Here is a 14,820-nt window from a genome sequence, read left to right as displayed (position 1 = left end):
CCCCAAACGCAGCCACAAGTGGTGTGATTTTGTAAATTAGACAATTGAGTATAGCGAGACTGTGTTGCAGATATACCCATAGTTCTGCTTCTAACTCAGAAGGGGGTTTGGGAAATCCATGTTATAACGGCATCTCTTCAGACTGAGCCGGAGATTGCCTCTAAAAAAGAAAATTAACTATTCCTCATCAGTCTAGTCAGCTCCTCATCAAGTGTTTAAAATCAAGGCTGAGCTTATGCCTAATTCTATTTCTGTGTAACACACCGGGGTCACCATTTTAAGTAAGTGACAGTAATTGTCCAAGTAAAACTCACATGTGTAAAGATACTCTAATCCTGTTGTTTAGCAATTGTCTGATATTTTAAGAAAAAGCAAACCTCAATATGTTCATGGTTTGATGGAACCTGGAGAAACTGAGGAAGTCGCTTGCTTAGCCACATGGTAATGTCCCTGTTTGTATTAACGGCGAATGGCTCATAGCCCTCCTGTAAGCCACAAATGGTGAAATACTTCAAGGTGCTCACGTCCTTTCCAAAGTTCATCCTTCCCACCTGAGCCACCCCAAGGCTGCACACAGGTATGAATCCTGGAAGAAAGGAGAATCAAAACCTTCAGTTCCATTAGTATAAGAGCCTGTTAGTACGGAATGATCACAAGTGTTGCTCCAGAAAGAGAGACCCGATGCTAAGTATTAGTCGTAAGGTCGGAAGGGCAGTATTCGATCTCAGCATCGTAATTCACTAACTGCAACCTCTGGATCAGTCCCTCCTCACCTTGGACTCTGTACATGAGATGCATGCTAAGCAGCCAATCCTCCAGGATCCCTGAGCATGTGCCCTGACCAGGAATCGAACCATGACCTCCTGGTTCATAGGTCAACACTCAATCACTGAGCCACAATGGCCAGACAAGAAACTCAATTTTTAACTTAGTTAATATAAATTAAAATAGCCCTGTGTGGCCAGTGGCCCCCTTACTGGAAGTGTTTGCCTCACGAAGGGCTTCCATCTTTTATATCCCTGCCCAGGTCACCTCAGAGCCACAGCAGAGCTGCCTGCTCCCTGCACTGTGCATCCCGTTATTTCAAACTTCTCACTGATCAGAAATCACACAAGTGTGGACTCCCTGGTATATTGTCACCACATGAAGACAGAACAGTGTTTATTCATCTTTGTCCTCTCAGCATCCAGCAGAGGGCCTGAACGGGGAGGCTCTCGTTACATTTTTATGAAATGAATGAGCAGACAGAAGCTATAAGCAGCTCAGAGGGAAATACTAAATAAAAACTTAACATTTGTGGAAAATGAGCCTCTTCCCTGCCATTTATTTTCTTACGCACGTTCAAGAAGCCACTTCTGCCTCAGCTCAGTGGTCGGAGAAGCCTCTGCTAGAGCAATGTCAAGGGTGTCTGATCAAACAGGGTGCCCATGCGACTTCCAGCGGCAGCTCCTCTGCCCTCACCCTCAACCAAAGACGGGGTCACGGGCATCAGAACAAAGAGCCTCCTTGTGCCGCCCCCAACGCACTTACCGTCACCGACATCAAAGTCCTTAAAAGCCAGTTCTGACCCTGAGTCATCAAGAAGGATCTCGCCGTTCAGTGTGAACATCATGGTGCGCTCCGTCATGTCCACCATGCACCCCATGACATCGCCTGCTTGCCAGGAGCGCCCGTAGTGCTCATTGCCCTGGTGCCACCGCTGGGCCTGGGGACAGAAGAGTCATTGTCACCAAGAAAGCCAGGAGAACGCACCCCCACTGCCCGTAGGACTCACAGCAGCCCTCCTCTCCCCACCCCCACCAAAAGCTGGGATCTGGGAGTCCTAAGTCCCTAATGGCAACACTGTGCACTGACTCGAGAAAAGCCCAGGTGCTATCTCATCATTTTGAGAATCTATCACTTTAAAAACCTACTCCACATACTTTCTATTCAAAAGAAAACTCTGTCTTTCACATTTTATTTTCCTCCCTACAATGAACGCTTCCCGGGACATGGGTGCTTTCTCTCTACTCACCCAAATACAAAGAATTATGAGCAGAGACTCAAAGCTGGGAATTTATCATTGAATGACATTCTAGTTTTCATCCATTTCAAAATAAAGTTCCATTCCTTGGAACAATTGCACCAATATATAACAAAATTAAATCTTAAAGCATTTCAATATACAAGGTGGGGCAAAAGTAGGTTTACAGTTGTGAGTACACACAAGAGTTTATTTTTGTATTATTATTTATTATTATATTATTTCCCATACAAACAACTGTACACCTTTGCCCAACCATGTATAATAAAATTAAAAGTTTCAAACCAAACCTAAAAATGTTTATAAAATGTTTGCTGAAATAAAAAGCTGAAGACTGACTATAGATGCCAATATTGTTTGATATAAACAGGGGATAAGTGTGATATTTGAATCTATAGTATATTCTATTGATCTGTAGGTACAAAATTAGTGATATTAATTTGTCAGGTAAATCTTTTAACTTTACTCTAAATGTCACCTTCACTGTGATCTAATATATATTGAGATACAATCACCAATGCAAAACAATAATATGATTCTTCTCATGGATAATACTTAATTTTTAGAAAATTTATTTAATTAAATTAGGTCTCACAAGGTGTTCAACTTTCCCATCTGAAGTAAAAAAGCAGAATTCAGGAAAAATAAAGATAAGACATTTCAGATCAAAGAGGGTCAACTGCCCCAGAGGACACAGTGTTGGTTTCTAGCCTAGAAGTGCTCCCCCTCCATGCCTGCCTGAGAGCCCCCCCCAAACTCCCACACGATTGCTTATTTATTCTAATTCCCTTTTCCCCATTAAATGTCCCTCATGTAAAAGGAATAGAAGTCCACTGAAGGAAAATCAGAGAAAACAAATAAAAGAATAAAAGATCTATCTTATCAGCAAAAATGACTATTAGTCTATTGTGACTATGTTCATACGCACAAATTTTTAATATTTTATACAGATAAAATAATATTCAAACACTTATATGATGTATAAATAAAATAAACTTCCCCACAGCCAAAAAAATGAAAATGCCTAACGATGCTGAAAATGGAAACTTTCTGTGATTATAAACCGCATTGCCTTAGGTATTCTTATAGTTATTAAAGGTGTCTACCTATCATTAATTATTGCTTGAGGATCGATTTTTTCCCCATGGAATTGCTGTGTCAAAGTGTATGCATTTTAATGAGTATATGTATTTTTAACACTTTTGTTAGACATGGTGCTTCATCTTTTTGACAAGGCATTTCCTGGGTTTGTGAGTGGAGAACAATGTTTTGAAACTACAAGGGTAGGAGCTTCCCTGGGAACCATCTTCCCAACGTGTGCTCTGGAAAGGGCTGTGTCGCTGTGCTCACTGTGCTCCCTGGGGCCTCCGGGAAAGCCAGGCCCGGCAGGGAGGACGCCTCCGACCTGTGGCTGCTGCCTGGCGCCCACTCACCTTGAAGCCGTCAAAGGCAAAGGCGTGTTCGTCGCAGCCCAGCTCCTGATCAGGCTGGCAGCCTGGCCTGCTCCAGCCAACGCGCATGTCCCCAGCAGTGACAGCCTCGAACTCAAAGTACCACCTTCCCGCCTTCACGGCGTAGGTCTTCTCAGCCCGGAAGATCCGGAACCGTTCCCCAGGGCTGCTGCACACTTCTGCTCGGGCAGCTGGGAATGTAAGGAGAGTCTGTGATCACAGGGAACACTGAAAGGGGGGCAGATAGCACATAACTTTATAACTACACCCACAGTGATGTGCTAATGATACTCCATTCCCATCTGGTGCACATGTACTACGTGTGTTCATCAGGACGGGCAGCCCACGAGCCAGCGAGGGGCAGAGAGCACTGGCTTCTGCACGAGGCTGGGGCGAGCTGGTGACACGGTGATGGTGGGGGTGCTGCCTTTGCAGGAGAGAATGTCTTTCTGTGCAAAGACCTACCAGCAGTTGGTGGTTTGGTAGTGGAAGACGAGGTAAATGCGAGGCATGGACAGAAAGAGCACAAGAGACTGAAACCACTGGCCATAAGAAATGAATAGACATTGGCTGGTGAGAGAGAAGAGGGAAGAAGCAGCCAGGCAATGAGGAGGAGACAGAAAGCTATAAAAAGCAGGACAGGGTCACCATCCACACACTCCGTGGCAGCATGGGTGAGGGCAAAACTCCCTCTCCCCCACATCTTCACCTAATGTGCTGCGCACACACATTGTGTTTAAGAAAGTAAAAGGGTCAAGTCTAACATCAGAATCAGTGCAGTATAAAGGGAAAAACATTGTTCTCCACCCCACATGTGCATTGAGAGTGGACACAGTAGATGGGAGAGTGGACACACGTGGACTGAGAGTAGGTGCACATGGACTGAGAGTGCATACACGTGGACTGATTGGGCACATATGGACTGAGTGTGTGCATGTGGATTGACAGTGGATACACATGGACTGAGAGTGGACACACGTGGACTAAGAGTGGATTGAGAGAGCCAGGAGTGAGAAACCTCAGCCATAGAACCTGAAGCCAGGTGACCATGAGAATGTACACCAAAAGGTTGAGGATTAAAAAAAAAAAAAGTCCATATACTCAACACATACTTATTGATTGCCTATTCTAATGTGTTTTCCTTAAAGCAAAATATTGCTCTAATTAATACTGCCTACATGAATGAGTATAAATAATGAAGGCTTAGAAAACACTAGATCCCACTACAATTTATTCCCATAAACATCTAAATCCAGCTCTTCAAAGGAACGCTGGTGGGCAGGATGGGGGCAATGTCCGAACCAGGTAGCCTCCTTAGAATCCTCAGGAAGTAAACCATGTGGTCTGGGCCACGCTCCCACGAGACGGTCTAGTCCTTCGGGAAAAGGAGCTCTAAACCAGCAGTCACCAGCCAGCGGACCACTGGTGGTCAGTGAGGTCCGAAAGGTTGGCGACCGCTGCTCTAAACTGCACACTGCGTACGAGATCACGCACTACAGGACTCTGTCTGTGCTCCCTTTTTCACTTATTTGGCTGTACACCCTGCCTGTGACGTTGCAAGCAGAGGGGGCAGAGGGAGCCTGCAGTACCATGGTCTTGGTCGGGCGCCTCCAGGCTGTACCCGTACCCCAGCAGCGTGCGCACCGCCTCCCGGAGGCTGTCCTTGTTGGACTTCTTGGTTCTGTCATCGAGAAGGGTGTAGGGCACAAGGCGTGGGTTTCTTCTGTTCTTGACGTCCTACAGGAAGAAAAAGGTGCGGTCATCAAAGTAATGCCAACAGCTTGAGGAAATGAGACAGGAAATACAACAACATTGAAAGAGAACCAAACGCCAAGGCCCTGAGGGTAAACGCTGCCCCTCCCATCCCCTGCGTCTCCTCAGGCTCCAGAAGTTACTGGAACAGGACCAATACAAAGAGTTCATCACATGAAGGTCTGCATCAATATAAAGTGAGACTCTCCTCGAGAAGAAAAAGTAAAAAAAGCCACAGCAATAACAAAAGCCACCTGAAGGACCTCTTTCAGCGTCTACCTTCTGCCATGGTCGCAGGCAATGGGCTAACGTAGAGAACATGCAATTTCCCTGCACAGTAGGCTGACAAGTCCTGGTGTTGAGAAGAGCCACATTAGCAGGTCAGGGATTCTGAGTCAAGAGACCACGTACGGCTGCTGTCCCTTCTTAAGCGAAAACCCCGTATGTCACAAAAGGCCATTCGGGGACCTCTGGTAGCTTTAAAAGTAGGCAGTCAATCCCCACGTACCTGCTGGATGCCGTAGGTCCAGCCCTGCCGGATGCGGTCCCGGGCCCACACGTTGTGAGCGTTTTCTGCCAGTCTGTCCACCATTGCTTCCTGAGATGGGGTGAGTTTGATAAAGCTCAGGTCCATCGGTGCCGGCTTGTAGCCACTTGTCAGCTGGTAACTATAGAGAGAAGCAAAACACGCATATAAAGGGCCTTCCCAGAAAAGTCAAGGTTTAAACATCCCTGTAACAGTCTTTGTGTGGCCTCACCCACTTCCAAAGGGTCCATACCGCAGTGGTGACCACGGGTAACACAGCTTCAGCAAGCCCGGGTCCCTCCACTCAAGCCCGTAACTCATTAGGAGGAAGGGTCACACCACCTTTATGGTTTTGTTTTTCACCAATAAACCAAATGCCACAGCTCACCTATCTCTCAAAGTGGAGAACAAATTATCATTGTTTGTGTTCCTAAGAGTCCAGGCTTAATACAAATCAAAGTACTGGTTATCAGTGAGAACATTCAATGGGGTTCTCAACCAAAATTCTCATTTTCAACTTATAAATGTTTTTCTAATGTAATCTTTACTCAATAAAGCTGTGTATGTATCCTTATAGACACTGGGAAAATTCTAATGCACCTACAGATTATTCCTGCGTACGTAATTTAGGAAGCCCTAGCTAAGAGGGAGACTAGGAAACCCACAGCCATCCAAGACATGAAGGCCCGGGCTCCTCAGGGACTCTTACCAGAGACTATTTCTGCACCCTGAGCTGGAGAGAAAAGGAACTAAGTGAGTATAAAGTTTTAATCTTTTGGAAGAAATATAAAATTGAAAATGTAAAATTTTCAACACATGTGGGCGCTAGCACTGCCCGCCCCACACAGACACACAACTGTCTCCTTGTCTAGCCACCAAGGCTGGTCCCCAGCTGCTCCTCTCACTTTCGACCGCATGCCCTACAACCACTGTGCCTGAGGGTGGGCACCACCCACTTTTCTAACCGCCTCTGTGCTTACAGCAGCGCAGGGCACACAGCAGCCTTTCAAGCTACAGTTTTTGAAAGAACTAACTTTATTTACTAAGTTAAGATAAACATACACACCTGTCCATCTCAAAGATTATCCTTTTGCACAAAAGAAAATTCACCAGATAATGTGCTAAGGTAAAAGAATAAATGATCGGACTTGAGAAAATGCTCTTTAAATAAAACTGTAAGTCGCCTTTCCTCTCCTAACTGCTCTGGGCTCTGGGTGGCACCGGCGCCAGGTAACCTCCCGACAGCAGGAGTCTGACTGCCGCGGAACCTAGAGCAGCGCTTGCTAGACCAGCGCCTGACACCCGGCAGGCTTTCGCTAGAAGCAGGTTGGATGAATCGACGTATATTTAACACAACGGCCTACTGAACACTGTTAGACGTTCAGCTTACTTCTTGGGGAGCTTCATCTTTTTCACTTTTTCCTCTGCATGTTCATCTGATATTCCCACGTGGCATCCTAATGCCAACAAGGTCCTGGAAAACAAAAGCAGAGCTAAGCACAGTCCTCCCCTGAGCCCGAGGGCTCAGCTCCTCCGCAGATGGAAACGAGGGGTAACAGTCCTCCCGGACGCAGAGCACACGTGTTTTTAAAGACACTCATTTATTAATACACTGTCCACTTCTGAGTGATGAGTAAGAGTGGAAACTGAAATGGCGCCAAAGGCAGATACCGGACAGTCCCAGTAAGTCCCTTTCTCTAGCCCAGCGGTTCTCAACCTGTGGGTTGCGACCCCTTTGGCGGTCGAACGACCCTTTCACAGGGGTCGCCTAAGACCATCCTGCAGATCAGATATTTACATTACGATTCATAACAGTAGCAACATTACAGTTATGAAGTAGCAACGAAAATAATTTTATGGTTGGGACACACCATGAGGAATTGTATTTAAAGGGCCAGAAGGTTGAGAACCACTGATCTAGCCCTTTCCCCGCTAAAAACACCAACAGCTACCAAATCTTCTGTCCTGCTAGAGCGTGTGCTGCACTAAGGGAGACGCGCATGTGCATGTGCGTGTGTGTGCACGTTGTATACACAGCAGACAGTTCTCTGCAATCTGCTATCTTGACTTTACAATTTCACTTTGAAATCCTGTCCTTTCTTTAAAGCTGGTTTATTTTTCAACAGCTTTGAAGGGTTCCATTAGCTGGACATGTCATGATGGCTTTACCCAATGCTCTGCTCACAGCCTTTGGTTATTACAAACAGTGCTGCCAGGAACAGCCTCACGCATGCAACACATGCACTGTGTCCTTCATCGATAGGATGGACCCCTAGATGCGGAGTTACTGGATCATAGGACACATACACTTTCAAGTTTAACCAGGTTGGCCAATGTCAATAGAAATGGTAACGATTTCCATTCCCACCAGCATTGCCTTTTCCCCAAGGTTATCAACCTGCTTGACCTTTGTCAATCAATAGATTTAGTTCCAGCCGAATGAAAGGACTTAACACGCAACCCTTCCAGGGAGGATGCGTGGGAGGGGAAGCCAAGAACTCACTTCAGGGTCTCGAGCGACATCTGCAGGTTGTAGTTGCGCTCCTGCTCCGGCAGCTTGGAGAACTCCACCAGACACGGGTGCTGCCTCTTGTTGTCATCTCTGACCTGAAACAGGACAGGAGGTGCATGGGTCAGTCCCCCAGTCAGACACCGGCAGCGGCCCTCCAATCAGCAGTGGGGCGTGAGGGGGAAGCAGACGGGAGGCCCAAATCCTTTCTGAGTGTAGTGGCGACTCCGCTTTAATGTGGAATCATTTTTCCATGTTTAGAGCCACACTGGTCAGAGACCCCATGAACCTGGTTGTCTGACATAAACTCTTCCGGGGGTCCCAGCCCTTCATCTCACCCACACACGCTCCTTCCCACTGTCACGAATCACCCCACCACCTTAGCAAGATCGATTAGCATGATACAGGGTTTTTTATATATTAATCCTTGACAGCGTAGGCTAGAAATCAGACTACACTAAATCAAAGACTTTAGGGATGGATCAATGAGAAGGCTGGCCTGGATCACTGCACTGGTAATTAAATATTAGTCTTCCTAGGGACCTATGTTACACAGGCCTTTGCTCCCGTGGGGGCCTCGGTGACAGGCGTGTGCTGTCAGGGCACAGACTGCTCCATGGGAACATCCAAGCTCTGCAGATGCCACACGAAAGCCCTTCCAACCACACTGGGCTCTCTCAGAACCTTTGAAAGCAACGCCTACTGTCCGCCTGTGTTCACCTTGATTGGAAATGTAACCTGCAGCTTAAAGATGGGTAACTTTTCCACGGTCAAGGCAACTGAGCCATGCTTCAGTCAGCCCGCCCATCACGGTGCTCTCTCCCCAAACTGATGTGCAGGAAAAAAATCAGTCCATTCATTCACATCACCACACAGCAAGATGAGCGAGAAAACGTTGCATTCAGAAAGTTGCATTAACGGAATCTGTAGATAAATGGAAAACTCCGTACCGGGCCATACTGCCAGCCAAGTTCAATTTTATTCATAACCCAGAGCTCGTGGATGTTCTCTGCCAGCTTTTCTCTTATCCTCTCCAGGTGGGGGGGCAACACGATCTAAAATTGAGAAAAGAAAAGAAAGCACACATTAGAAAAAATACAATACGACCCAGCGCTAATTGTTCTCCCTGCAACTGGACTAAACAGAACTGCCTCATAAACCATTAAAATAAAATACCTAGGTTCTAAGCCATCTATTATAACCTAGTTGTAAAAATATAACTAGTTATCTAAACATTCTTTAGGGAAATTTTGGGACCTTTTTTGGGAGGGTGGCAACTGAGGTTTCTAGTTTATGAACAAAGTTAGGAAGAAAGAAGACAGAGTTCGATCGGGACAACTGCCACAAGGAAAGATGCCTTGCTGGATGGACGTGGGCTGCCCAGCAGAGCCTGCGTTATTTAGGACAATCACACAGAGTCCTCACCCCGTCGTGGCCTCATCCACAGACTGGGTGATGGCCACTCTGCCCAGACAGTGCACTGGCTCCATGAGCCAGTAAATATCTGATTGCAGTGATCTATTTCCTCTTACCTCTGTATTTTCAGTGATTTCCAAATAGAATCTTTATAAAGAGTAAGTTTAATAACTTTTCTATAAAAAATACAAAATGATTTTCAAGGTGAGGTGTTGTGTCACCCACAACTAATCTTCAACAAGCAGAGCAGCGCCTGGTCGTGCCCAGATGAGGCAGGGTCTGCAGGGAGCAGCTCTCACCGCCTCCTCTCCCCAGAGCAGTGGGGGTTACCCAGGTCCTCAAGGTCCCAGAGTAGCATCGGATCCCAGGAATTTCAACTGTAGAGCCCATGACTTCAATCTCTACCCAAGATTAAGTCGTTTCAAAATAGTAAGTGTATCTAGATGGGAGAAGAGACAAAAACTCCACGTCTACCCTACGTAGGAAGTGCTCTCTAAAGTTAGTATGGGCTACCTAAGGCTGTGACCTTCACTGTGTTATAAAAGCAACGTAATGGCTTAGGACCACCCATAAAAATAAAACCGAGTAGAAGAGAAAATAGATACGTCAACATGGTAAAGCTCAGCATTATGTTATGAAACTTGCTTCAATCGCACATATAAATCATGTTACTGAAAACATGCATTCCTGTGGCTGGCAGTCAGGAGCTGAGAGCCCTGCACATCAGAATGACCGCAGCACGGACGGTGCCAGCAGGCTGGCGGGTACCTGGCTGGTGTCCACGGGGACCGGCGTGAAGGCGGCTTGGGTCAGGGCAACTGTGGGGCCCAGCAGGTCCCGGGTGTAAGTCCTCTCTTGCTTGTACTCGCGGCTGTGTTCCACTTTCAGCTTTTCTTTTGGCAGCACAGCTTCATAACAAGGAGCATAGCCCGGTGGGGGAAGGAATTTAAATTCTCCGTGTCTCCCCCCAAGCAGAAAGCGTACCCTGAAAAGGACATACATGATATTTCCGTTTGCTGAAGAAAAAATGTAACCTTATTTCTTATCCTTAGTCAAAAACCAAAAAAACTTACTAAAGAAAACTAATGAAACTAAATAGAAGGAAATTAAGTGGTATTTCTTACACCATGTTGTCCATTTCCCCTTAGGAAATAAAAAAAAATGGACTTGAAGTATTTCAGGACACTGGTTTGGGGGAGTTAGTGCATGGGTATGTGGACAAAGCCCCAGCCTCCCCAGATCACCTCTGGGGTGACTCGAGCCCCTTCCTGTAAGAACAGGCAGGTGCCATGGGAGGGATGACCCTGAGTGGCAAAGGCTAGGGGAGCAGGTGACGGCAGTGCAGTGTCCTGTGGAAGTGTGAGCAGGAGGGAAACAGACCACAAACACAGAAATACTAACTTGATTCCTGCAGAGAAACTAACAACGGGAAAGAAGAGGCCATCGATGTTGAAGTTCTCAAACATCCCCTGAACAGGCTGTCCATTAATTCGGAATGAGATGCTTGGGGCACTTAGATCTAAACAGCAGCTGATGACGTCATCCGTCTTCAGCAGGTGCTGGTTTGGCGAGCTCACGGTGCTGGCGATACAGCCTGTGAGGAAACGAAGGAAGGGAATGTGAGTTTATCTCAGAGAATCACCTTCAGGGCTGAAGGCAGAGGTCTGAGCGGCAGTGACATATCAGTGCACAACACGAGAATAGAACAGAAGCTGGGACACATATAATATTATACCTTAAATCCTTTGTCAAAAAAGCGTTGCTTTTTTTTTTTTCAGAAGCTATGCCATGTTATGAAATGGAACTTCTACATAATCAAGAGATAAACTTTTAAATGGTGCCAACCAAAACATATCCTTTTCATAAATTAGAGGAAAGATATAATACAGATAGATAGATAGATAGATAGATATGTAGATATCATTGTTAATATATAATCAACCAGCAAAGCTGAGAGTTGGTAGCTGCTGAAATGAACTATATACTTATTTGTAAACAGCCCCACATTTCTGAAACAAAGTGACATAAACTAATTCCTCACAATGCAGGTTATAAATCACAGATCCCTGAGGTTGAATTATTTACCAGGAAGTGAACTTAATTTATTTTTTCCAACCACTTTCCAGGGATTGTGTTTGGTCCTTTTTATATGGGAAGCTAAAGCTTCCACATACCAATTAAAATAAGCAGGAAACAAATAAGTTTCTTGCAATTGATTCATGAATCAAAATGCTACTTTTTAAATACAGAAATGTCCCTTTGTCTTAAATTCCACTTTCCATAGTTTCAGTTAAAAAGGGTAAACCAGTGCCTTAAAATAATAAATGGAAAATTCCAGACATAAACAATCATAAGTTTTAAATGATGTGCTACTCTGAGCACCGTGATAAAATCCCAAGCCATCCACTCTTTCCCAACCAGGACAAAAACCATCCCTGTGTCCAGCGTCTCTATGCTATATGTACTCCCCGCCATTAGTCACCTAGCCGTCTCCTTGACAACTGTGGTGATATGGGAGCGCTTGTGTCCACGTCACCCTTATTTACTTGATCAGGGCCCTAAAGCGCAAGAGTGGGGAGGCTGGCAATTAGGATCTGCCAAAGAGAAGCCACAAAGTGCTTCCTTTAAATGAAAAGGTTGTGTGTATAGGAGAACTATAGTTTATATAGGGGTTCAGTACTATCCGTGGTTTCAGGCATCCACTGGGAGTCATGAACACATCCCCAGGGGATAAGGGGGATGACTGTACATTTTTTATAAATGATATAGTCCTTTGAAAATATACTATAATTCTAAGTTTTCTTTTTCCCCTAGTGATTTTGCTTTTACTTACCACTCTCATTCATCATTTCAATGTTAAAGTTCTGAATAATAAATGGATCAAATAGAAGCATCAGTTGCTTTCAGAAATGGGCAGCAAGGGCAAAGGTTTCCTTCCAACGCTGTGAAAGCAAACGGACAGCACTCACCTGCCCAGAGGTGCAGGCCATCAAATCCATAGGAAAAGAGGTCGTCTCCAACGCCGTTCCCGCCCCACTCCTCGCCCCCTCCGGGGTAGGGAGAGTACCCTTCCGTGGACGCCCAGCCCACGCGCAGGTGGGTGGCTTCGGCCGTCACGAAGGGCTCTGTGTGGTCCACCATCAGTTCATAGTACCACTTCTTATACTGCGCAGAGCCTTCGCTGACGCCCAGGAAAATGTTGGGCCTCATGCTGTAAGAGAGAGAATACACACAAGAAAATCTGAGCCAACCTTTCACTGTCTAAATTGATGTCTCACTATTCCGAACATTCATCCTGCTCTTCAAAGATGCTAAACACACATTTCCTTAACTGCTGCACCATCACCAAGACAGTCACGGAGACGCACAGCGACGCCGCCTCCCGGCTAAGGCTCAGGGAACGGCGCTTGCTGCCAGGGTCCCTGGCAACGTCAATCAGGGGCTAACATTAATCTCAACTGCTCATCAGCATGTTTTATTTCATTAACCACGTTTAAAATGAGCTGCGCAGTGTAGCTGACCTTTAGAATTAGCTGAGCTGTATTAACCCAGGACATGGAGACATCTTCCTAAGCTCTGTGTTAGCTGCGGTACGAGGCTGAGGCAGGCCACGCTGTTCGAGAAGGAACAAGGTGACTAACCAGCTTTGTTGTTCTCTGTGCCTCCCTGGGAACCGAGGAGTCGCTAGTTGGCTGTATTTAACTGCATTTCAGGAGGGGTCTTGTGCCCTATGTTACCACCAGGGGTCAGAGAAGGTCTCAGGAAGCACCCTCATTAACAGTAAGTCTATTCTACAGAGAACCATGAAGGACGTCTTAAGTCAATCCTGTTTTAAAACCACAGTATCGCCGGAACCGGTTTGGCTCAGTGGATAGGGCGTTGGCCTGCGGACTGAAAGGTCCCAGGTTCGATTCCAGTCAAGGGCATGTACCTGGGTTGCGGGCACATCCCTAGTAGGAGATGTGCAGGAGGCAGCTGATCGATGTTTCTCTCTCATTGATGTTTCTAGCTCTCTATCTCTCTCCCTTCCTCTCTGTAAAAAATCAATAAAATATATTTTTAAAAAAATAAAAATAAAAATAAAAACACAGTATCAAGTCAAACACCAAATCCCCACATTTTTGTTTAAAACAGTGAGGTAGTATTCCCTGGAGTGGCTACATTCACAGCATCACAGTTCTGACTGTACCCCAGGTAATACCTTAACCATAAGGTGTACTTCTATTATTATCACTGTTACTATTTTGCATAAGGACAAGCTCAGTCTCTGGAGTGAGACCTGAGTTCCTGTCCAGTTCCCATATTTTCATTCGTCTATAAATTGTGGGTGCCAGCACCTGGAACACACACAGACAGGGCAGAGTGCAGGGGAAGCGCTCAGTATAGCAGCTGGCACCCAGCACTCAATGCTCGATACCTTGGAAGGTAGATCTACCTGCAAATTTAGTTTTATTGGTTATTTGTGGAAATTAGTACATTTTGGACATTCTAATTCAATATTTTGATTATACTTGGTGAACACTTCAAAGCTGGCATCTAAGGGCAGTGCTTTTAGTTGTATGTTAAGACATAAAGTAGAATTCTGTCCAGCTATTTCCTCTGTGGCTGTTAGGCTGCTCCCGAGAGTCAGTGGTAACCCAGCGACACGTTGGCCTGTGATAAATGCTTATTTCGCTCAGATCATCTATTCTTATTATGCCATCTGATCGGTAGAAAACATTCCTATATACTATTAACTAAGGAAATCGATTTTTAAACCCAATAAAATGAAGAGACCACCAGAGGTCTCAGCTACAGAGCTAGCACATGAATTCCTTGGGTGGGCCACCAATCTGGAGACACTGTCTGAACGGACCTGCTGACGTGGTTCACAAGGCGTGTCTGCAGTAACAGGTCCCTTCCAGGCAGGAGATTGTCACAGATGAGATGCTGGTTGGAACGGACTGCCACCCCGTGGCAAACACAGAGAGAGCACAAGACGTCCAGAACCTGCGCAGAGAAATCGCATCAGCTGACTCCAGTCCCTTTCAGACCAAGTGTCAGCAGCACATGGCACCGACGGAAACACATTTCCTCCAGTCATGTCAACAGGACCGCGCTGTGGCCAGTCACCTAACCATCGTCCTCCACACACATCTGAGAA

At 45.9% G+C, this 14,820-nt stretch overlaps 1 protein-coding gene across 2 annotated transcripts in view; it reads right to left on the bottom strand.

The window, feature by feature from the left end:
• RYR2 (ryanodine receptor 2) overlaps positions 1–14,820 on the bottom strand; it is a 193,065-nt gene that overhangs the window by 112,920 nt on the left and 65,325 nt on the right. For both annotated transcript variants that reach the window (XM_070401320.1, XM_070401321.1), the window contains exons 18-29: positions 14,533–14,666; positions 12,647–12,888; positions 11,079–11,271; positions 10,446–10,662; positions 9,212–9,316; positions 8,256–8,359; positions 7,143–7,226; positions 5,735–5,894; positions 5,064–5,211; positions 3,457–3,665; positions 1,531–1,705; positions 378–586 (exon numbers count right to left, since the gene is read on the bottom strand). In XM_070401320.1, coding sequence (XP_070257421.1) covers positions 378–586; positions 1,531–1,705; positions 3,457–3,665; positions 5,064–5,211; positions 5,735–5,894; positions 7,143–7,226; positions 8,256–8,359; positions 9,212–9,316; positions 10,446–10,662; positions 11,079–11,271; positions 12,647–12,888; positions 14,533–14,666 — 1,980 coding nt within the window. The remainder of the gene's footprint in view (positions 1–377; positions 587–1,530; positions 1,706–3,456; positions 3,666–5,063; positions 5,212–5,734; positions 5,895–7,142; positions 7,227–8,255; positions 8,360–9,211; positions 9,317–10,445; positions 10,663–11,078; positions 11,272–12,646; positions 12,889–14,532; positions 14,667–14,820) is intronic.

This window comes from Myotis yumanensis, unplaced genomic scaffold (assembly GCF_028538775.1).
Source record: "Myotis yumanensis isolate MYYU_CA2020_CCGP unplaced genomic scaffold, mMyoYum1.0.hap1 SCAF_22, whole genome shotgun sequence".
In the NCBI taxonomy this organism is placed as follows: Eukaryota; Metazoa; Chordata; class Mammalia; order Chiroptera; family Vespertilionidae; genus Myotis; species Myotis yumanensis.
Note: the sequence above shows the minus strand (reverse complement) of the source record. Positions and strands in the feature narration are given on the sequence as shown.